The 23,807-nt window shown below is 42.1% G+C and overlaps 2 protein-coding genes across 5 annotated transcripts in view; both read right to left on the reverse strand.

Annotated features, from left to right (window-relative positions):
- Positions 1-1,052: 1,052 nt before the first annotated feature.
- On the reverse strand, positions 1,053-13,053 carry ikbke (inhibitor of nuclear factor kappa B kinase subunit epsilon). Its single transcript, XM_017415668.3, has 21 exons — positions 12,831-13,053; positions 12,515-12,614; positions 11,171-11,308; positions 10,923-11,052; positions 10,656-10,837; positions 9,260-9,420; positions 9,039-9,149; positions 8,738-8,917; positions 7,166-7,362; positions 7,001-7,059; positions 6,817-6,908; positions 6,631-6,732; positions 6,325-6,382; positions 4,654-4,766; positions 4,485-4,561; positions 4,143-4,182; positions 3,940-4,041; positions 2,309-2,405; positions 2,025-2,116; positions 1,754-1,825; positions 1,053-1,672 (listed from the first exon to the last, which is right to left on the reverse strand). Exons 2-21 carry the CDS (start codon positions 12,611-12,613, stop codon positions 1,609-1,611), a joined length of 2,166 nt encoding a protein of 721 aa, XP_017271157.1. The 5' UTR covers position 12,614; positions 12,831-13,053; the 3' UTR covers positions 1,053-1,608.
- Positions 13,054-14,052: 999 nt separating this feature from the next.
- The window catches only part of srgap2 (SLIT-ROBO Rho GTPase activating protein 2), a 56,508-nt gene continuing 46,753 nt past the window's right edge, over positions 14,053-23,807 (reverse strand). For 3 of the 4 annotated variants that reach the window (XM_017415954.3, XM_037975072.1, XM_025005863.2), the window contains 9 exons: positions 23,574-23,708; positions 23,367-23,472; positions 20,581-20,805; positions 19,694-19,773; positions 19,212-19,410; positions 18,533-18,664; positions 17,497-17,725; positions 17,305-17,415; positions 14,053-17,200 (listed from right to left, as the gene is read on the reverse strand). In XM_017415954.3, the coding sequence (XP_017271443.1) occupies positions 16,661-17,200; positions 17,305-17,415; positions 17,497-17,725; positions 18,533-18,664; positions 19,212-19,410; positions 19,694-19,773; positions 20,581-20,805; positions 23,367-23,472; positions 23,574-23,708 (1,757 nt within the window). In that variant the 3' untranslated portion in view covers positions 14,053-16,660. The remainder of the gene's footprint in view (positions 17,201-17,304; positions 17,416-17,496; positions 17,726-18,532; positions 18,665-19,211; positions 19,411-19,693; positions 19,774-20,580; positions 20,806-23,366; positions 23,473-23,573; positions 23,709-23,807) is intronic. The other variant, XM_017415955.3, reaches the window with a different exon arrangement.

Consider the following 23,807-nt stretch of genomic DNA (forward strand, 5'->3'; position numbering starts at 1 on the left):
AAGACGAAAACTAGAGCAAGTACGCTGAAGTAGATTTTAAAGAGAACAAGGTTTTGAAGGAACTGAAGAGATTTCAGTGTTTTTCTATAGAGGGAAATATTGTAAAGTTGAATATTTTTTTTTAAGTATAAGTTACAAAAGCCAAAAGTCAAAGCAGCCGTCTCCTGAAGGAGCTGATTGTTTGGATATATAACATTCACATAACAGGAAAACAACAGTTAAACATTTTGACAGTGTACCAGTTCACACCCATATTAACTGTATATTCCCTTTCTGCATTGAATATCACTTAACGTAAAACAAAAACAACACAATGTCACATTTGTTTGTGTGGGCTTGAAACACATATTGAAGTTTCCTCTTTTGCCAAAAGCGCGTCATATGAGCAGTAAAACCCCCAGAAAACCAAAGCTGAGTTTAGCTCCCCCACCAAAGCAGATTGAGAAAGTCCACAGCACTCCTTCGCTGAGAGAAAAATACTTTTAGTTTTGTTTTCTGTCCTTTAACAAGTCACATTATTTGTGCCTAAACATCCACCCACTGAAGTCGTCCTAAATCTCAAAAATCTTAGAATGTGATAAGGTTTGGCAATAATTTCAAAACATAAAAGAACAAAGTAGGTGAAAGAATGATCCAACCCTGAACTCCTGTTACCTTATGTAAACAAAGCTCTGGATTTCCCCCGAAGCGTTAACCACACTCACTTCATTTAGTTTTAAATGTTACGTTGGGCTTTCGTCACTGAAAAGGGCTTCTGTCAAAAAAAAAAAAAAAGAGGAAAATGTGAAGATTGCAGTTCCCCTTACTGTGGTCGTTCTCTTGTGAGGGGAATCTCAAAGTAAAAAATAAACCACAAATGAAACTAAACTTATTTCAAATTAAACATCAGAATACAAACAAACCGACGCCTGAAGGAGCTACTAGAAACAGAACAAACAGCCAAACGTATCAAAACTCAGATAAACGTGCTGGAGTTTACTGACAGAAACCTGGATTTCATCATGTCACCCTCTGTGTGGCCGGATCACTCTTTAAATAAAACAATCACTAGCTTAAAACAAAAAGAAATCTTTAATTTTATCTTGTGAAGATTAGATTATAACAGTTGATCGTTACGAATCAGCATTTTCTAAATAATCATTGACAGGTACAGAAGAAAAAGAACTGATTCTCTGGTCGTCCTGAACCAATAATGAGATCAGAATCAGGTTAAGAATTAAAAACAACAACAAAAAAACGCAAACATTCAAGGAAATGCACTCATGGAGGCAGTATGGTTTAATCCTCAGGAGCTTCTTAAGTGGGAAAACAGGAAATGCAACGAGTGAAACAGTCCAGCAGCTGATTTAGCCATGGTCTATCACTATGGCAGCCCTATTAAAAATACAATAACACAAAAGACATTAATGAGGTTTGTATTGAACTGTTGTACTCAGTCAGCAGACACACACACACACACACACCATCCATCTGTGCATCAAATCTTTAACTTGACATTCTCATTGATTGCTTTAAACTGCTTTCCTCTTTCCATAACAGAGCACATCCCTCTGCGTAGAGAAAATGTGCGCCGCCCAGAAGCTCTGCGTGATTTTTGGCGCGTCTTCGTCACAGAGTGCAGGGTCGGTCCGGACCCGGCTCCAGAGCTGCTGCGGGGTTCACTGCTCCGAGGCTGCGGGGGTCAGAGAAAACGTGGTCAACGTCGTCACGGGGTGGGAGGGAAAAGCGACGGGAAGCCGTCCGTTCGACTGACCTTTCAATAATGCTGTTGTTGCACTGGAGCTCCCGCACCAAAAGCTCCATTTCCTCCCTCAAGTGGTGCATCCTAAAACAGAGAGTTATCCTTATGAAGTCACTTACTAGAGAAAGCCTACAAGCGAAACAAAAAATTTTAAAAAGGCATGACCGGTTCATTACAGCGATCCAGACATTACACAACTTTAGAGCTGGATAAGGAAGTTATTTGTTGCGATGAGGTAAACACGAAGACCTCTTGACGTGACAAAACAAGTATAAACAGACACCTGGAGACCATGGGCTCCTTGTTGTTTGGTCCGACTCCTGGCTGCTGCTCAGCTCTCTCAAACTGCAGAGCGTGAAGGATTCTGTCCATAGCCTGAGGAGGGCAGACGAGACGTTAAAACCCACATAAATCCACAGCGCACAGGACCAGAAAATCCAAACTAGTGGAGCGTGAAAGTTGCAGCGCTCGTTTGAGAACACGTAATGGTTTGAACCTGTTCTACAAATTTAAAAAAAAAGTGCCTTGGGTGAAAACGTTGATGAAAAAAATAAATCGTGTGGTTACTTTATTCTGCTGCTGCTCGTTCACGTCCAAATCTGCCAACAAGCCCGTGGAGAAAGAACCGAAGTCCTGGAGTCGGGTCTGCATCTCCAGGATGGCGCTGCGATCGCAGGGAGAAGAAGAGAGGAGGAAGTTACAGCGACCGCGTTTCCTGTTTACTATTATGTGCCACAGAAAACATGAAACTGACCAAAGGTTTGTGCAGAGGAAGCTTCATCTGAACACTGAACAGGTGTTCACTGAGGTCACAGAAGCTCTAAATCGGACTAAAATCTACTCATTTAAACTCCGCTGACAGTGAGGAGGTTTTGAGATTTCTTTTAGACACCGAAGTGTTTGTTTTCCTCACAACTGGTTTTTAAAGCGTAACCATAATGTTAAAGCTGTTAGACGACAGGCATGCTTTACACAGATGAGACTTCCATTTCATCAGCTTCAGGTGAACACAGAACTAGATTTGTGGGAGTAAACAAAGAATTAAATAACTTCAACGCACAGATAAATTCTTTCCTTTACAACAATTAAAATCTTAGTATGGTTTTGATTTCACGTGACGCTCATCTGACAAGACGAGACTTTAACATTTTAAAGAAAAAAGGGTTTTGTCCCAAACTTCTCATTAAAGCTGGGTGAAAGTCTAATGCAGGGAATATAGATTAATGGATAAACTAAATTCAGACAGACACTGCAGCTGTGACGTGCTCTGACAGGGTAAAAACTAAGGACAGACTGAAGTGGACATCAGAGTGGAACTTCTCTGCAGTACAGTCGGAAGTCTGAGCGGCTCTTCCTCTCAAATTAACGGATTAATGAGAAGTTCAAACTTTATTTTCTCAGCTTTAAGGTCAACAAATCGCCGCGTGCGCTCAGCAGGAAGTCAGTTCCATTTTAATTACTGCACGACACAGGCTCTTCCTCTCAGCACGCAGCTGCAGAGGCTGCAGCAGGACGGGGAAAGCTGCTGTCACAGCAGGGCTCGAGTCCTAGTGCCTGACGGGTCCGACCTGCTTTCTGCCACACAAACAAGGTTAAAGTGGTGGAGGTGTCTTTAGGGCCAATTCCAGCAGGAAAAGTCATGTGACCGTTTGGCTTTTTCTTTCTTTTTTAAATAAATGGTTTGCAAGACAAGAAATGTCATGATGTTTTAACCCAGTTTCACCTTCACTATCCAGCATATAAAAAAACGCAAATACATCCCAAATAATGTGGTGTTCTAGCTCTGTGTGTACTTTGATATATTTATTTAACTTTATGTATTTTTGACCAAATGATCAAAGATAATTTCAGATTAAGAATAAATTGAAAATTCATAAAAACAGATTATTTCATTAAAATCTAAATAAAAACAAAGCAATATCTATCTATCTATCAATAAATACAAACATTTTTTTGAACAACATGCCTCATTTTTGTTTTATTTTACTAAAAAGTTTGATAAAATGAGCAAACTTAAATAAACCTTTACATAACAGTGAGGTGAGGAATATTGATCCTCAGCTAAAAAAAACAACGTCCTGCGAGCCACAGATTGTTTTATCATGTGGTGTATTGATCGTATGTCTGTTATTTTCAGCCCAGTTGGGAAAAACAACAGCTTTCTAAAAGCCGTTTCCAGCTCAAGAGTCTGTCCTGACCTGTTCCATGTCCTCGTTGAAGCCAGGAGCTCTTTGTATCGCTGCATGCATTCTTCCCTGAAGAGGGTCTTCACGCGCTTAATGTGGGAGGACAGATGGATTCTGGGAAGGAGACGCAGAGCGACAGATTACACAGGAGTTCAGATGCTGGGGCGCCGGCCGTGCAGACGCACAAATCCATCAAAATAAAGCAGTCCACTCACTTCTCAAACTTGTGGATTTGCTCATCATTATATGGCAGCTCTGTGATAAAAACAAATTAGTGAAGTAGATCAAACCGGTCTCAGATAATAATTAGAACGTAAATTTACAGTAGGACCAAATCTATTTGAACACTGGCACAATCTTTATTTAAACACAGCTGTTGTTTAGTAAAACATGAGCTAAAACTCATGATTTGATGCTTTGATTTGCAGGTTTTCACATCCAAACATGCAGAAGAAAACCCAGAAATTAAAATTGCTTAAAATTTATACAAAATGTGACTTGGAAAAGGTTTTTTAAAAGCATCTCAAATAAAAAACAGTGAGAAAATGTCCACATACTGCCAGTCAGACGGTCTTTTCGGTAATGCTGATGAATGGCCGTGATCTTCTGAAGCAGGATCTCCATCCTCTGACAGCTGTGGGAGAAAACAAAGCCCAAGATGAAACGTATTAACCGACTCGCTGTCCTCCCTGGACGTCCGAGGACCCCTGTCTCCTCCCAGTGTACCTCTTGTCATTGGCCAGAGTCTCCGCCAGCTTGGCCTGCTCTATCTGCAGGCGCTCCAGGCGGTTCTGAAACTCCTGGATTCCAGCTGTGTATACAGGCAGGTTCTGGTGGACCTGGAAACACAGCAGCAGGAACAGATTCCGACACAGAACTTAACATTTACACTCCTCCATGTTGAAAGCATCTAAAATAATCAAATCAACATATTTGTCTGTCCACTTCCTGTTTCTCATAACATAAGAATATTCTTGCCAAACTATGTGCGATGCTTTTAGTGTTTTCTGTCCCAGTCTTGCAATGACATCATGGAAAGATCACAATTAAACTGTATTTATGGTTAATAGTTATTAGACTCCCACTAAGCCCTCTTGAACTATACGACTAGCTCCAAAAGTTGGAGTTGGGTCTCCGCTGTGGGGCACAAAACACCAAGCTGGGGGCCTTTTAAAGATTTCCAGAAGTTTGGAAATGAGCGCTCCTGGCATATTTTCGCTGTAACTGCTCCAAAAGATGAAAAATTGTAGTCATTTATGGATAAAAATAATTCTGTGGTTGTTAAAGCTGCTACTGAGGTCACGATGCTCCTGTTTCATCGGCCTGTTTGCAATGTCAACCAGAAAGGATTGGAGTCACAAGTCTCAGACACGTTTAGTTTCGAGGTCACAAACTAAAAGGTTTGGGAAGTATTGATCGAGGATATAGCACCTCATAAATCTGGTAAGAATTTAACAGTACTGTCCAACTGTTCTTGTTCTAAGCGCCGTTTCCTGACCTCCCTGTAAAAAGGAATGATGAAAAAAGTGGCTGAAGGAGGTTGTAATGAGTAAAAATATGCTGACAGTAAGCTGTGATGAAGACTTTGCAGTAGTGAAAATAAGGAAGTCAGAGCAAGCATTCGGAGAGCGCAAACTTCTGTCAAGGCTATAGCGTCATCTGGATGGTGATCGTTTCTTGTGACAACCCAAACATTTCCTGAAAAATTCATCAGATTCTGTGTATTACTTTTTCAGTAATGTTGTTATCAGACAAACCAACCAACACAATCAAAAACATCACCTCCCTGGCAGAAGTAAGAGCTGCTTTAGGTGCACAGGTTAATGCATAATTTAGAGGATTTTTAATTTTTATGATGCTATTATATTAAAATGTAAAATACTGCCTTATTATAAAGGCTGGTTATTTAAATAAAATAAAATAAGGGGAAATGAAGAAGACAGTATTTTGTTTCTCTGAGCTCTGAAGTTCTTTTCGAGGACATATATATATATATATATTTATTTATTTTTTATTATATTTGGATTAAAGGTTGTCTATTTTGTCACAGAGCCTACACAAATATATCTGTGCACTGATGGTTTCCCAGCACTGAGGCAACAAAAAACACGAGGGCAAAATCTAAGTTTTTTTTATTTAAAGGTTTTTATTTTGAGTTTCTTTTTCTATTTTTTAAATAACTGTTTATGCATCTTGCAAATGATGCCACACTCAGTCTGTGTCAGGTTGTACTGCTGTCTAAGACATCAGGTTTAAATGAGTTAAAGCAACTCAGAGCTTCAACAAAACATATATTTAAACCTTAACAAAGATGCAACATCTCCCATAGCCTGTTGTTTTTTTATTAGGCAGTCCACACAGAATATTAGTAAAGTTTGACTTCTGGATCAGACTTACCATCTGCAGCTTCTGACCGGTATTAGCTAGTCCTGGACTCTCAGAGGAATAAGCAGCTCTAAAAAGCGTAACACATAAAACAGACGAGATTATTATAGTATCAGGAATATCAGTAGTCTTTAAGACTCTCATCAACTCTTTATTTGTCACTAAAAAGATCAGCGATTGAAAATATACTCTCTATGAAAAATTACAGCCCAGTTAAATCCAGCTACCTATTATAGAGCTTGTCAAGTTCACGTGCTTGTGCAGGATGTGGGATGAAATATAAAGCTCTAATTACCAAAGACGTCCGAATAAACTTACAGTTTGTGAATCCTGTGTTGCGTGACGAGGCAAGACTGCAGCCTCATGGTGATCATGGCGATACCGTGCAAGGCTTCTCTGCACTCCTGACGCAACTTCATCCTGAGAAAACGAGACGATTGGATCAGAAATAACAGGAAGGGCTTCGTCTGTCAGAGCTGAGAATCAAGCAGGCGTTTGTCTCACATGTAGCTGTAGTATCCCTGCAGCAGCAGCTCTCTGTGCGTGTGAAGCAACTGTACGATTCTCTTGTACTGATGGACCACTCCTACTGTCACCTGAAGGCAAAGCAGGGGTTCACAGATTTCTGATGCATCCAGTCAATACAAAAAACACAAGCAAACTAAATATATGAGGAGAGCAGCAGTACCTTGGAGAAGCTGTAGTCTGCTACAACGTCAAACCTGGATGGAATGGGAGGAGTCTCTGCTGCAGAGAGAAGAAGAAACCTTTCCTTCACTGCCAACTTTATACGGACGTTTATCGGCTCTGACAGGCTGGCGACAGAAGACACCCGTGTCCCTGCTGGTCTTACGTTCTCTGAAGGGCAGGCTGGTGTTGGCGCCTGGAGCGTAGCTGAGCAGGACTAGAGGCTGAGAGTACAGCGTACATGGGAGGTTCACCACCTTCATGTTGCCTTCCAGGGGCAGGTCGTGACCCAGGTACATGAGGCGCTGCTGGGGTATCCCAACACCGGTCTGAGACGCCACCTCTTCAAAGAACACCGACACCCTGGTCGAGAGGGAGGGAGGGTGTTTTTAGACCAGAGAAAAACACAGTGCATGCTTTTCAAATGGATATTCTGTTTGTAGCAGCAGCAAGTTTTGAATTTTGATAAGACCTTTTTTTTGTAAAAAAAATACGTAAAATATGATTCAAGTTACAATTTATCCTAACCGAGTTTAATAAAAAATAGGTTAAAACCCATCTTATCTGTAATTATTGGCTTCTTTCAGACACTGGTGCTCCTGGCTTCATTAATTTGTTAAAACAGATGACATTCTGGATCATAGTTCCTCAGTCCTACAGTTTGTCAGGTTTGTTGCGATATCACGTTCCCTTTGGGTCTCCTGTTCTTTCTGGGATTGGTCTTTTTTTTTTTTGCTGTATACGCCCCTCGTGTTACCGTTTAGTTTTGCTCCTGTATTGTGTTCTTGTTAACTTCACGTCCTGTTTCATTCTGTAAAGCGTGCTCTTTTGTTCACGTCAGTCCACTCGGCCCTCTCCTTTCCTCACAAACCTGGTCCTAACCTGTCAATCACCACACCAGCCCTGGGTCTTATCTACTCCATTGCTGTGAGTGTGTGTGTGTAGTCTTGATCCTCAGTTATTCTTTGCCAGATCACTGTTACTGGTTTCCTCAGCTGTCTTCCTTTGTGTTCAGGTTAGTTAAGTCTTGATTTTCCATCTTATTCACCTAATAATACAAAATGAATAACATTTGAGTACTAATGTTTGGGTGCAGCTATGATATTTAATTATTTCATCATCTATAATCTCAAATATCTGAAAAGCAGTTCACATGCTTCAGCCACAATCAGTGCGTCTACCCCCTACTTCTTTCTTATTAAAGTGAAAGCATGCAGTTCTGACTGGTTTAAAAGAGCAACTTAAATATAACTAGGTTCCAAAAAAACAGTAACATCGGCATGAATGTAGTGTTAAAAATACTTTGAAGCTCACATAAATCAAGAACTGAAAAGGCCGATGAAGCTACACTGTCAGCACTGCTTCCACTAAAAGGAAGCACTTAGAGTTTGGTTAAAAAGATTTATTCTGCTAAGGTTTGTGCACTTTTTGCACGTTAGTTTTGACAGTTGCTAATCATGATGAGTTGGGTAAAAACTAATCTAATGGCTAAACTAGTTTCTACAGTTAGAGTTGTGGCATTTTTTTCTAGTTTTTTTTATGAAGTGCATGTAAAAAAAAAATATAAATAAATAAATAAATAAATAAATAAATAAATAAATAAATAAGTGTGCTTTTTAGGAAATTGAAAACAACTATCAACTAAAGTTTATCACATTCTGATGACGTATTAGAAATCTGAAAACGTGCGCTGATCAAATGAATTAGATCAGAAAGTGTGTCTGTGTGTGTGACGTACATCTTGTAGTGGTGTATGTAAATACAGTGTGCCGTGGCGTTCTGCAGAGAGAAGACGTGGACTGGCTGCCGCTGCAAAATATCCGTGGTGGCTGTGAAGAACTGGTCGAAGCCCCAGCACCTCTCCTGGTCAGCCTCCATGATGCCTGCGAGTACCGGAACCAGCAGCACTTTCAGACCCCTGCAACCAGGGGGACACGGAGATGAGCAGGAAAGACAAGTAACAGGTTAGAAAAGGTCAGCTTATCAGTCTGAAGCATATTAAAATACTTGTTTGGGTTTTTCTTTTTAAGGTGACTTACTGTGAGAGTTGGCAGCTGTGAGGTAGGTGGTAACTCCAGTCTATTTGTCCACCTTCCACCCGCTGTATGCCCGCTATCGCCCCCGTTGGCTTCTCTGTCGTTATCTTGAACCTACACAACAAAACAAGCCGAGAAGGGATGATTTCAGCATTACTATATCGCTGAACACCAAAAACAAAATCCAAACCACCATCAGAAGCTTGTGGAAAAGTTGAGCCTACATGACGGGCTTGTTCTTGCGAGGACCTTCAAACGGAGTGAAAGGAAGACTCCCCGTGGCAGAATGGTATAACGTCACACCGATGCTCCACAAGTCAACGCTAACGCCGTAGGATTTCTGATGAGGCTTCCGCAGCACGGCACGTTCATACATGTCTGGGTGCTTTATACAAAAACACAAAACGTAAGAGGAGAAACACAGTTGATCAGTACTGAACACGTGTACCTCTTTGGCCACTAGAGGGCCAGCCGTTGTTAGTTATTAAAAACATCTATAAAATAATAAGCCCGGGGATTTTTACGAATCGTTTATTGGAGGTTACTGCGAAAAGTGACGATGGGGGAACAGTAAACTGAAACGTGGAAAGCTGTAAATCGACAACCCAAGAATAAGATGCAATAATTCCACTTGGGATTTCAAAAACAGGTCCTGCAAAATCCTTAGGAGCACAAAATTTAATACAACACTGAGACATTTTAAGTAAAAAACAAAAAGAAACGCACAATCCTTTTGCTGTTCATGTCAACGAAACTGTTGGGATAAACCAGAGATGCTTTCAGAGGAAAGGATGCAGATGAAACAGGACTGAGGTGTATCTGTGGTCACAGCTTGACTTTTTTTTCTTTAGATGTTTAGGTGGCAGGACGTGTCAAGAAATGTTAGCAATTCAAATAGAAGGCAAGAAGTTCAGGAATATTACTAAATTTCCTATATTTCTTACAGACAAGTTCTACATTTAGAACAATAAATCTATTTATTGTTTTGTACAAACACCCTTTGTGTACTAATTACCACATTATAGGTGTTTTTTCTACAGTGTGTAAATATATTCATCTAAAGAGCCCTTAAAGTTGCCTCAAACGACTTAGCCAAGTGAATACAGGATTAAATGAAGTTGACAAACTACTGACTCGTTGAAGACACAAAATTGCAAAACAAAGCAAATTTTCCACTTGGAATTAACAGCATGTGTACAAATATATACGCAAAGTCACAAAATGTCCTGATTAATTTCTTTTTTGTCTCCAATCTGTCACAGTTTGGTTTCCCGGCTTACCAAATCCTCATAAAGTTCCCATTTTTGACACTTCCTGACTCACTGAGTCTAAGGCGAGAAAGGTTCCAAACACCTGTGACAACTCTGTTGCTATTTTGAGAATAAATCTGAACACGTTCAAACATCCAGCGACGGGAAAGCGAGGCCCTGTGACTCACGCAGAGAGCTTGAGAACCGTTGGCAACATTCTGTAAACTTCCTTATTCACAACTTGTTGCCAGCAGTGACAGCCCAGAGAGACACAACTTGTAGTCTTTTTTTTAAACCGTATACCCTCAGGCAGCTAAAACACTGCTCTGTCCCTTTACTTAAGAGTTTAGTTATTAGATTATTCTCCTACCAAATACTCTTCTGTTCCATAAATAGACATAAACTTCTCATCATCCTCCAGCTCTCTTGCCGCTCCGAAGTCCGTCAGCTTGTAAACGGATTTGCCGTCCTCTCCAACTTTCCGCATGATGTTCCCGGGCTTAATGTCCCGATGCACCACTCCGTTTTCTCGCAGGTGATTCATTCCCTGCACTGTAGGCAACACGACGGAGGTCGATCAAAGGAGGTGCCTTACATTTGGAGAGCAACGTCACACAACGCGTGCACGCGAACTCACCTACGCACTGCAACACAGTGAGGAACTCCGCTTCGGGCAAGCCGAAAGCATTTTCGGGCTCCTCGAGCAGGTTGAGCAGACTCCGCCCTGAACAGTACTCCATCACCAACACCTTCTGCTTAGTCGGCAGCTGCGAGCAAAAGGAACCAGTCAGCGAGCAGCGCTTTGATGGGAAAAGTGAAACGCGTCAAAGATGATCAAATAACAGATTTAAAAGCTTCGGTTAAAACGAACGCCTACACGTTTACCTCCTCGACGGCAAACAGCCTGACGATATTGTTGTGGTTGAGCTTCCGGAGCATCTCGAACTCCCTCATTTGGACGTCATGGGGGCGGTTGTAGCTCAGAGTGTTGAACACTTTGACGGCTACCAGTTCGCCCGATTTCTGCACACAGGCACGCACACACACACACTTTACATGACAGAAGAGCAGCGACCCACATCACTGAAACCACAGGCTTTTCAAGTTACTTCTGAGCCAAGAACAAGACCGAAGCTTGAGATGAAAGAAAAGGAAAAAACAACACGTACAGCCACTGATAAATCTGTTCGTACTCTTTCACTAGAATTTAAAAAACACCTAAAGTGATGTGACTGACTCAGAAAGCTCCAGTTTTGTCTCATCAGTCCCGGAAACCTCTACCTGAAAAAACTTAGAGCTCATCAACATGCATTTTTTTTGTCAATTTCTGACGTGCTTCTCTGTGTTTTTCTTGTAAATAATATTGGCAGCTATGGTCAGAGGAACATGAAGCTGCTTGGAGATGCTCTCGTAGCCTTCAGCTTTAACATGGATATCTCTAATCTTCTTTCTGAGCTCCTCAGACTGCTTTGTTTTGTCTGATCTGTGTTCGTTGTGGGGCTCACAACCATAACAAACTACCCAGTGGATGTTTGTTCCCTTTAAACGGACCAAATGTCTGAAAAAAAAGCCATAAGGCCCCTGTGATCCTTATTAGGGTCAAGCACTTTGTTTGACTATAATGCAAAGATTACCAGTACCAACAAATCTGTAAAATAAACAACAAATCATTTCTCTTACATTTTTGTTTTGCTTACTCCATCACATACAACAGGCATGCAGATAAACATTAGACAATTGCTTTCAACTGAATCACTTTTTATGAGAATTGAAGCATTATCTGCATAGATAGATGGAGCACAAAAAGTACAATAAAAATAGTGTTTGATCGATTATTTCTTTGTTGTCACAAAGCTTCTTGGCAATAAATCTTACACTGTTGGAAAGCCTGTTCGTTTCCTTTAAAATGGTGCCGCATTTGGAAAGAAAAACACATCTGTGGATCGAGCAGGGGTCGATAAATGTTTGAGAATGGGACGCAAGCGTGCGACAAGGCCGGTGAGCAGCATGATGAGGAGGAGGGTGGCAGGTTGTTGTAGCCGTGTATGGCTCTTCCACATGTTTGTTTGTTTGCATTCACCCTCCAGGCTTTCCAACAGTATAAGCCTCACTGCCGAGGAGCATTGTTACAAGAAATAAATAATCAACCAAGCCCAAATTTCCTTCCTTTTTCTGACAAGTTTAAGCAGATGAACAGATAAAAGATTTAAAGAGGGTTTTTTTGGCTACCTTATTGCGTGCCTTGAAAACACTGGCAGTGGCTCCTTGACCCAGGACATCTTGTGAAGACCACAAATAGTTTGTTGTACTGGCTGTAATCACTGACATGCTGAGAAAGAAGGAGAAAGAAGGAGATGGGGGATAACTATGCAGGAACAGTAACTCGCGACTGTAGCTAGCTAACATAAAAACACAAAATGGTGAATTGAGAAAAGGTTAGTTAGTGGAGTTAGTTACCGAGGCGGTGAGGGGTCTGTAAGTCAGTGTAGAGGTTAACAGGTCTAAGTTAGAGTTAAACATTAGCAGCGGTGTTATGTTAGCTCACCTGTCGGTTAGCTCCGCTGCAACGTTCCGCCTCGCGCAGGTTCACCCGACCGGTGTCACCGACTCAAACCGCCGCTGTCCAAAACACGAGCGCGCAGAAAGGTTCCCCCGCGCCGGCAGACGGCCGCATGCCCGAGTAAAGATGGTCGCTTTCTGAGCGGGTGAGTCCCGGTTCCTCTCTGCGGTCCGGGGGGGGGGAGAAGAGAGGAGAGTACAGGGGGGGGTTTGGTGAAAAGGCAGCAGCCGGGCAGAGGCGCTCCAACCACGGCGTGCGAAGGAGGAAGTGTAGCCCTCAGAAGAAGAAGGGGCGGACGTTTCTCCGGGCGGAAGTACGCGCGAACTTCCGGCTTTTCTTTTCTTTTGTTTTTATTATTCCCGACTAAACTCACGGGGTACCGGAGGACAAGTTATCTTTTATCATAGTTTTATTTGTTTTGATGGCAGTTTCATTACCTGTGGCCAACCTGGTTCCTTAACTCTAAAAAGGTAATAAAAGTCAAACTGATCCGGACTGTTTGGATTTGTATACCATCCTGAAGAGCTGTCAAAACAAACAAAAAGCACCTGTGCTGCCTTATTACTGCTCTCATATAGCTTATTGTCTCTGAATATATCGGTTAAATGCTAATAATTTAGAGTCATGGTTGTGGGTTTTACAGCAGCTGAATGAGCAGCCTCAAACAGGTGGGGTTAGGATTTTTTAAAACTGTTTTAATTATTTATTAATGCCTCAGTTAGGACTGAAAGTCATATGACTATTACCCTGTTGTTGTTTAGTTTTATTTTGTCCAGACATAGATCATTTTAAGGTAAGGCACAGAGGCTGGGCTGGTGTCTTTGTGGAGCATTGCATTTCCTGTGGTTGATCATTTTGCCTTTATAAAAATAAATTTAAAAAAATCAGATCAGATCACCTTTTGTTCCCTTCTCTCTCTTGCCAATATTGTTGTCGTCTAAAATATTTGAAAGCCCATACCTTTGCATAAAACTCATGTGATTTTTTTTGTTCCAATGAGTACATTGGATAAAATGAAACAGTCCTTTTGCTCAGACACCACTGTAGAATATTTGCCATCTTTGAGTCCAGAGATGTTCGGTTTGAAGAAACAACTTAAAAAAGGTTTCAAAACATTAACATTTCTGTTAAGATATGTCCCAAATGTTCAATAAATCATAACGTTTGAGTAATACCTAAATTGTAACATTAAGGGATCCACATTTTGTTTTATAGCAAGCCATGTTTATTAAAAAACAGATCTACTACAAGAACTACACAGAATTATATAAGGCCTATTTGATTAAACTACTATTGCTATTACTGTACAGTTATTGTACCAAAAAGTGTACCTCTGTAATGTACAACATTGTATATACAAAGTACATCTGAACACAGGATTCTCCAGTAATACAGAGACAACTATAAATAGATTTGACATTACAGTCTTTTTCTTTTTCCATTTTTTTTTAGTTCTGTCTTTTCCAAATGGACACAAAATGCATATTTAACAATATTCAACTCTTAACAAGTTATCCCCACACAGTTAGTTAAGTCCACATGCAGGCCGAGTTGTTCAAGTGCACAATGATTGATTTGAGATCAAAGAAGGTCCCGCGACTGAGACAAACACGCCAACCACCCACATGCACGTCTTATCTGTGTGTGTCTGTGTGTGTGTGTGTGTGTGTGCGTGTAGGAAAGTGTCGACAAGGTGATTTCATGTTTCTGCGTCCCACCAGCACACATAGTCCCTCCAGTTGTCACACTGAGGTAAAAAACAACAAAACAAAACATACAGCACACCAAAAAGTATACAAGGATTTCAAGAAAAGTTGACAATTAACAGTTTATTACAGGAATGCAGTCTGTGCTGTGGCTTCAGGAGACACACAACGGGAAAATGTGTCCAATACTTTCTTTGTTTGCTTGCTTGCTTTTCCACCCAAGACAATAAACTACAACAAAAATGAAGTTTTTACGCTGTGTGCTTTGACGTTTTTTTCACGTACTGCAGATACAACTTTGCAAAAAGCAAATAACACCATTACAAAAAAACCCCTAAAACTGTTCTATTACTGGTGTCGCGACAATAATGACCAAAGACAACATTTCAGATATCAAACCCCCATGAGCTCAGTGAATACAAGCTGCAGAACCTGGGAGCGACCGCGTCCCTGTGCGTCTTCTGGCACTTGCCTTAAAATGGCAGTTCAGATCCTCTGAAATGGGCTGCCTGTGGAAATGTCACGCACAACTGTTGGTTTTAGGTCACGCTCGGAGTAGCCATTACTCGTCAATCTGCTGAGAATTAAACAACTTTTACAAACTTTGGTCACTTAAAGAGTTATTTACAACGCGTGAGATAATAATTGTTCATAACCTTCCCACAGAACGCCCACTTAAAAATGATATGAACTATCCGTGTAAGCTTGCATCCATACACACTCTTTAGCCGTGCACTCACCTGCACACGGATAGATGTAACAGTCCGCGTTTGACCAGATTGATTAAGATTCGTGGCTTTATTAACCGATAATAAAAACATAGATAAGGTGAGGTGGTTGGTTGTGCTTTTATCCACACACACACACATACACACACTCAAAAGGATCCCCAGCCGCATGCTTCCAGTTATCATGATCATTAAATACACACACAAAGAATTAAAATAATTCAACCCTTTTTGCTGTTAATTATGCAGAATATAGTTAAAAGGAGCTACAATAGATGTAATTGGGTTTGAAGTTGTTTTACAGCTTAAAAAAAAAAAAAAGAATCAATCAATCCATTAACCAGCTTGGTATTGTGGCTGCTGTGTACGGTCCCAGCATGCAAGGAAAACCTGAAAGGCGTTTAGCTGCCTCAAAACAACACCACGCGCACACATTTGGAGAAAACGTGTGTGTGTGTACAGTCTGTAAAGACATATAAAAATGCTGGATTTCAGTGCTCCCCTACACGTGTAGCAGAGTTGTATTAAAAAGCAGCTTTTCTTGTTTTATTGCTATATTTGATTTAGAATTACTGTTGGCCGTTTTAGGCGAACACGTCGTGTTCTGCTCCCAATGTGGTGTTGAACAGCAAGAAAAAAAAAACAAAAAACACATGAAACACTGAAGAGATAAAGTAAAGCTCTTGATCACGCGACTTACACTGATATTTGGCCCAGTTTCCCAATTTGTATTTATTTTTTATTATACCAAACATCCACCCTTAACTCCCATCTATCACCTCTGAAGCAGCAAGTCAGTGTGTTTCATTTCTACAAAATGAGAGCTTAATTGTTCACAGTCTATTCTCAGAAATCAAACGCAGCCATCCGATCTGCTAAAAAGAAGAAAAAAAAAAGGAAAACCTGTCTATTATACAAAACTAAAAAAAAAAAATCAAACAGTGCTTCTTTTTTTTGTTCTATGTGTAAATCTGTGTGTAAAGCCAAGTAACATTCTTACACCCTCACTTAAACACGATTTCATACATCCAAAACTAGTGTTTGTAAGTTTCTCAGGTTGCCGGAGATCTGCCTGGGTCCACCCTGAATCCTGGATCCGTGTAAGGAATCTCTGTGGTGGCAAGAAAAATTAGGTTCTTCGCCTTTTGACAGCAGAGCTGTAGTAAAGCAGAGCTGCCACAAGAGGGCAGACTCTTGTCACTTAATTAAAAAAGGAAACTCCTCTTCCAAGAACTTGTTTGCACACCAGGAAGTAAATGCTACATGTGAGTTTTGGGTCCTATGCAAAATGATTGAAGTGCTTTTGGCACTTGTTAGAAGGGATGCGTGAATGTAAGAGATGGTTAGAGTTAAACCTTTCTGTGATTCTAGTTTAGGAGGCTTAGGCTGGGCAGGACTTGTCATTGGACTGGGGTGGAGGTGGAGGTGGAGGGGTGTGAGGGAGCGAGTGTGTGTGGGGTGCAAGTGGAGGAGGCGGCATGGGCGGCACATTGGAAGTTGGGGAGCCCATTGCTGGGCTCCCGGTCCCTCCTCCGCTCTTTGGGAACACCACTGGCTTGGGTCTCGTAGCTGGGGGGCGCTGGTCCTTGATGGAAGGTACGGATGAGGAGAGAGAAGAGGAGGATAAGGAGGGGGACGTGGCGGAGGGCAGGGGGCTCCGCAGCTGGCTCTTAGCGGGGCGGAAGGACGATGGGACGTCGCTGGCCGACGAGGCGCTGCGCTGAAGCGGGTGTAGGTGCGAGGACACCCCCTCGCTGTCCCGCAGCAGGCGGGAGTGCAGAGGACTGGAGGGCTCCGAGGCTCCTCCTCCACTTATGCCTTTCAGCTGCTCTAGTGTGTCCAGGACCACATCAGGGGTGTGTTTGGAGGAGCTTTGTCTTTCAAACTTATTGAGCTCACTCAGAGCCAAGTCCTGCATGTCCTGAAACAGTCGAAGACACGATGTAAACACACGGGATAAAAAAACCCACAAAGCTCCACGCAGTGCAGTGAGAGCATGAACGGTCATACTTTGTCATGCTTTACCTGTGAGCTGAGCTCCACCTGGGCTATGACCTCAGGGTCCAGTGGTCTGTGGTTGCTGAAGCTCTTGGAGCGTCCCGCGGGAGTCGTCTTCCTTAACTGCGGACTCTCCACCTAAACGTTCACAACAGCCTCCGTTAAGCACCTTCCGACACGCCCAGCTCGTTCACTTCGAGGAACCTGCAGTTCCCGTACCTTTGTTTTGAGCGAAGAGTGACGAGTGACTGAGTTGAGGATGTTGTGAGCGCTGACGGGACGTTTGTCTCCCGTGTCCTTTCCCAGAACCCCACCTGGAAGGGAACCTGCCCTCACACCTCCTCCTCCTCCTCCTCCTCCCCCACTGCTGCCGGCTACTGGACTCGTACTGTCGCTCTCTGAGCGGAACGGTCTTCGGACGTTCCCGGGTTCAGGTCGTTTTCTCATCCTGAGGCAAGACAAAAGGCTTCAGTTACATTTTATTTTTAAAATGATAATTTACCATACTGCTGTGGTTCGTCGCCTGTTATCTGCAGTGTTTTGCACAAACACATTCAAACAATGTGGTGGTTTTTTCTTTGAACTTTGAACGTAACGTGATTGTTATTATTCTGGATACATTGAAAAACAATGAGAGCAAATGGCTGCCGTAATCTGAGAGACTTTAAGGACACACCTTAGCTGCCTCACAGGAAAAAAAAACATGATATTTCCCCTGAAAGGCAGGTTGTTGTCTGCTGTGTGCCAGGCTGTGACACAGACATACGGGTGTAGCTACTCCTGTTTTTGTAGGGATCTCACAAAATCATGTAAGTGTAGCCAACATAACAGCGCAGATGTTGCCTTTAACGTGCATGAGTAGGAATTTGTCTGATGATGTTGTACTTAAATAAAATGAGGATTTTCTTAGAGGAACTTTGACAGTAACTGTGATTAGAAACAGTCTAAATGGGCCACTTTTCAGTCAGACTCTTTTTGCTTTCTGTCAACAAAACTGCAAAAATATCAAAATAAAAGCAGCTTCATTGTAATTTTGGCCGCATTAAAATACAGTATGTTTGAGCAGAGCTGACAGAGAGCATAAACACAACACAATGTAATAAGTATGTTGACTGGCGCATGACGTCATTAAGCAAAACTGAATCAAGATTTAGCTCATGAAAAATGAACGAACTAGTTCATGTTGAAACTGTGAATTAATTCAGTTTTGGGGAGGATCTTCACCCAGCTGATCCTACTTGCGAATAAAACCCACTTGTTGACGTTGGCCAGATAGATGTCTGCCACGTGGGGAGCTGTGGGGGAGGCGGCGCTGCCTCTAGTGGACACTCTCTCCTCCAGCAGGTTGTCCACGTCAGGCTTTGGACTTCCTCGCTCCGTGTCAGGTCTAGAACAGTACAGAAATAAATTCTCGCTAAGCTTTAACCTTGAAACAAACAGGAGTAGGTGAAGCATTATTGTAAGTCTGGCAGAAAAAGAAATTACTTTAAAATTTCTTTTGGCTCCTTGATTTGTGTGTAACATCAACATTCATGCCCTTTTTAACCCTGTAAATGTCTGACGTTGTTGCAAATAAGACTGCGGAGTATCTGTAGAGCTGTTTTTCTTGTTCGGTTAGAAAATCTGGTAATCTAAACTCTTCATCTTAGCACTGACTTTGTTGGCATAAATGTGGGCACAGGTTCTTACACCTACTTAAAAAGGTAATTTGAGAGGGAAATTGTTCTGCTATCACATGCAGTTTGTATCCCAGTAGATCGACTTCCTCAGAAACAAGGATTTCCTGTGAATTTTTTTTTTTTTTTTTCGTCAGACTCGCCAACATTTTGGCTTCTTGCCTTTATGAGCTTTAAAAGAGAAATTTGTTTTTCTACGAGTGTAGAAAAGCTCTACAGGCCGACTCTTGCTTCGTAAAGACCGGAGGCCAATCTTACGCGTCTTGAATAGCAATGTACTGGTGTGGCACCAGCCCGTCCGCGCCGTTGTGCCGGCCCTCCCACCAGTCGTCGGAGGCCCGCTGGAACAGGAGCAGGGAGGCGCCCTTCTTGAACGACAGCTCCCGGCTGGTGCGGCCCGCGTAGTCGAAGCGAGCGATGGCCTCCACCGGTTCGCACTCTGAAACAGCCAAGGCGCCTGAGATTCAGAGGATGGAAGACGGAGAGACGGGAAGCAGTCGGAAGCGCGGTGCGGCAAGGAATGGGAGAAGAGGGGGAGAGAGGGAGGAGGAAAGGAGGGAAGCAGATTAGTGCACAGGCAGTTAGTGCTGACTGAGCAAACAATAAAACTCACAGCTGGTGAAGCATAAAGTCAGCGGTTACAGGAGGTTAAAACCACAATAACAAGTGAGCAGCGGGACAGGTCGCAGCGACAGGCGACGACATGAAAGCTGCGTTTGGAGGTGAGCAACGTTACGCACCGTCTTCACTGTTGTGGCTGACGGAGACGGCGTCAGGAGCCGGCTCTTTCACGTGGGGGGGCTCACAGTGTGGACTGTCACTGCAATGGACACAGACACAGACAGGAAGACTTTAGATGACAAACTATGACAATACACACCTTGTAAGATCAGAACTCTTTCAAACCTACACACTCATCATTCATCAAAATGTGCCGTAGTAGCCTGGAGGGTATCGCCCACAATCTCCACGCTGTCACAGCATGCCATTTAGGCAGTGGGCGATAAGCATTCCTTCAAGGAATGCTAGGCTTTTCATTTATTTCCTGTATTTTTCTGTCACAGACTGATAGAGGAAGCTTTAGTCCAAAGTTGTTTGTGTTTTAAAATACTTCTATCAACTGCAGCCTTGTTTTGAAACAAAGTAAACTTCAATTGTGCCCCCCTCCCTGAAATAAAGGCTGTCATGTTTCCAATTTCCAGGAGAAAATGTCTGAGCGCAACAAAGGCCCGACAGCCAGCGTGATTAACGTTTTTTTTTTGTATTGACTTTCTACAGCCCAGAATTAAAAATGTAGCTGTTTCAGAGCTCATAGGAGCCCACTGATTGACAGTAATCATAACGCTTTGTGCCAGTGCTTGTCATTAGGACAAAACGGGGAGAAATAAACGCAGCCATTGTGTGAACTGTGGTGTGTTCACGCTGCGCGCATCGTCGGCTGATGTGGTCAGGCGGTGCTTTAATCTCTCCTGTGACGGACAGTAAGCTGATTCCCATGGGACCCCCTGGTTCTGAGCAGAGCAGACAAGCCGAGCTTCCCCCCCACCTCCACCTCCCTCAAACCACTCCCTACTCTCCACTAAATCAAACCCCCGCCCTCAGACTTGAACAGGACAGCAGTTCTCACCAGAGGTCGTCTCCGGCTCCGGGGACGGTGTAGATGGGGCCCTGCAGGTCCTGCGGCCCGGGAAAGATTGTGTCGTGGTGGATGATGATGGTTTTGATGAGCTCGTTGACGTGAGCCTGGCAGGAGACCTGGTCGTGGCCCTCGGGGACGGACATCAGGGTGGGGCCGAAACAGATGGCCAAGTTGTAGGGGTCCATCATGTTCTCCTCGCTGAACTGAGACAAGCTGGGGGAGGAGGGGGGAGTTTGAGGCAAATTAGGTTAATGGCTTTATCTCATCCCTGAAGGAAATTCACACAGAGTCACACAAACAACGATGACAGGTCATTTGAAACCCAAATCACTCTGGTGTTTGTGACAAACTCTGGGATCATTCAGTGTCTGAGTCCAACATGGAGACGCTCGTGATGTGTGCTTAAGAGGAAAAAAAGAAACAGGAACTCTGGAGGGGGGAGGAGGACAGTAAATCACTCCTGTAAAAGTGGAAACTCCACTGTCTCCACATGAGCTGTCTGGTTTACTCGGGAGTCTCAGATGTCAGCTCTCCACTCCTCCATCTTTCCCTCTTTTTATGTGACGGTTTTTCTGCAGTTGGGACAAAAAGGGACAGCTCGTCTCCAAGTTTACAGATGTGTGGATGTGTCCGAATATTACGCTGCACGTGTGTCAGAAACATTTTTTGGACAACTCACACAGTTTCAAATTTGAAAGTCCAGATTTTCCCCCAGACTTAGATTTTACGACTCTTTAAGCCAACTTGCAGAGCACCTTCTTGTTTCAAATCAAGGAATATTTACTGAAAACTACAACTGCAGCTGCAATGATTTACTGTAAATGTACAGGAAATGTTTGAACAGTGGTCAGGTTTTATTTTCTGCGTGTCCAAATATGATTACAACAGACCGCATACAAAGATGGGCAGCAGAAAACAACAAAAAATGTATATTTTAAACATGTTTACGGTCTTAATCACAGAGTTTAAAGGCACTCATCGCCAAACATAAAATAAAAGCTAGAAAAGATTATCAAACAGCAACTTTTAATCTGAATTTTTTTATCCGAAGAGTGGCATTTCATAGCATTCCCAAACAAATGTCTCATTTGCTACGTTTCCTTCCCCCCGCTAGAAACGATGACATCCACCTCGTTTTTATGTCTATTTTAGTTTAGACTGTTTTAACAGATTATTTCCGTACATCGAAGTCGTGGGACTTCTCCATCCCAAACCGCTCTTCCATGCATGTCGCCATTGTTGACTTATTTTCAGGCACTTTGGCTGTTTCTGTAGGTAAACAAACACCTGTTGAAGCCAGATTTTTCAATTTTCAGCTCATAATTTTTTATTAAAGGTCACATTAAGCATCTATGTGAGAAAAAAGATTGCACAGATTTTGTTTCTTACTTTATTGAATTTGCCTTTATGTATTTTTCAATGATGTACAGTTTCTTTTTCCGTTTCAGGGCTAATTTTTGCCTGCCAAGCTGCATTCAGAATACGGGTAAGAACTGCTCTGCACATTTAGAGCACCTTTATAAGCTTAACGAAGAGCTTTACAGAGTTCTTCATTTACACTGCTGCCATCCTGAGGTGCTGCTGATGGAGTTTCTATCTTACATGTGTGTCCATGCTAACATTTTTAAGCAAATGGAGAAGAAAAAAAAATCGCTTCAAACCTGTTCCTGTTTTTAGGTTTTGCTTAAACTGTTTAAAGATAATGTTTTGTGATTAATTTGTTATTATGTTTATGTAACTGATGTTCTGTGTTACAAGTTTCTTTTATGAATGAGATTACCTGTCTAAATAAAGTAAATAAAAATAAATACAATCGAGGCAAAAAGCACTGATTGTTTGAGCCAATTCATTTTAGAAATTCAGATTTTTCTCTTTTAACAATTCAGGTTAGGGTCTAAAAGCACAAATATTATTTTATATAATATATTTTCTTATTCCAAATTTATCCAGGACTGTGTAAGAACCCTGAATTCGCCTACATTTTGGACGGCTGTTGGTAAAACTTTATACTTTGTTTTAGTTTAGTCAGCTCCAGTTGAGAGATCAAGGTTTGGGACTGATGTGAAGCTAAGAAGCCTAACGAGGAACTGTTTACAGGACCGGAATGTAAAAATAAACTTGAAATGAAGAAGGAAATTAAACAATTTCTCAAAGAGGAAATTTTTGAGTTCCTAAAGTAATGAAAGGTTCAGCAACTTGATATTTCATAATAGCTCACACTAAACTTCTCATGAAGGTTAAAGGATGTTTAGATTTGGTGAAAAGGTCCAAATCCAAGAGTGAGTTTGTGGAAAATTAAGAGTATATGAAGTAAGCGGATTACAAGAGTGGATCTTTAACCACTGTTAGTGACAGGAAAGAAAAACATTTAGTTTATATTAGATATTCTGCTTGCACAGATTATGTTCAGCTGTCTGCTATTTATCTTTAATTCAGTTTTATATGTTTAGTGCTTTTTGAGAAAAGTTTCATTTGTGTTCACTTAAATCCAGGCCAAACTGATTACAGCCTGTTTCAAGCTGATCTTAATTCAGTTCACTGTAATAACTCCAAATAAGTTCAGTCCAATTCATTAGTCTGTTACAATAAATTAAAAAAAAAAATTAAGTCCACTGAAGTACAATTTATCAATGAGGGTGTCACCCCTTCCCTTCCTTCTCAGCGAGTCCCATTAAATCTGATCAACTGTCATCAACTCCTAATAATAAATGATGACCTTTCAGGTAAATGCGTATTTTATTTAATTTTTTTCTTCTGGGTGTCCTGCTACTCACTGGTTGAGGAAGGCAAACAGGTATCTCATAATGACGAGGGTTTTACTCGGCAGGCCTTGGAGAACCTTCTTGATGTGGACCGCCCGCTCCTGGAGGCTCTCCATCGCTGGAAAATGAGACGAAGAGATTACTCAGACAATCAGACTTAAAACACACACACACACACACACACACACACACACACACACACGAGGAGGAGACACTCACAGACACAGGATATGAGGTCATGGAAGACTTCCTTAGGGAAGAGGGCGCGCTCCAGTCCTCTGAAGTAGAGCTTCAGCACACCGGCTATAGAATCGATGTCGTGGTCGTTCTGGTCCCCTGCCAGAGGGTCCTCGCCTAAATGCAGCCGGGGATGAAGAAGGACGAGGGACAAGGGAGTTAAAGTGGAAGCTCAGATCCTCGTGTTTTGGCCATTCAAGGAGCCATCTAAAACAG

This window comes from Kryptolebias marmoratus, linkage group LG4, assembly GCF_001649575.2.
Source record: "Kryptolebias marmoratus isolate JLee-2015 linkage group LG4, ASM164957v2, whole genome shotgun sequence".
Taxonomy (NCBI): domain Eukaryota; kingdom Metazoa; phylum Chordata; class Actinopteri; order Cyprinodontiformes; family Rivulidae; genus Kryptolebias; species Kryptolebias marmoratus.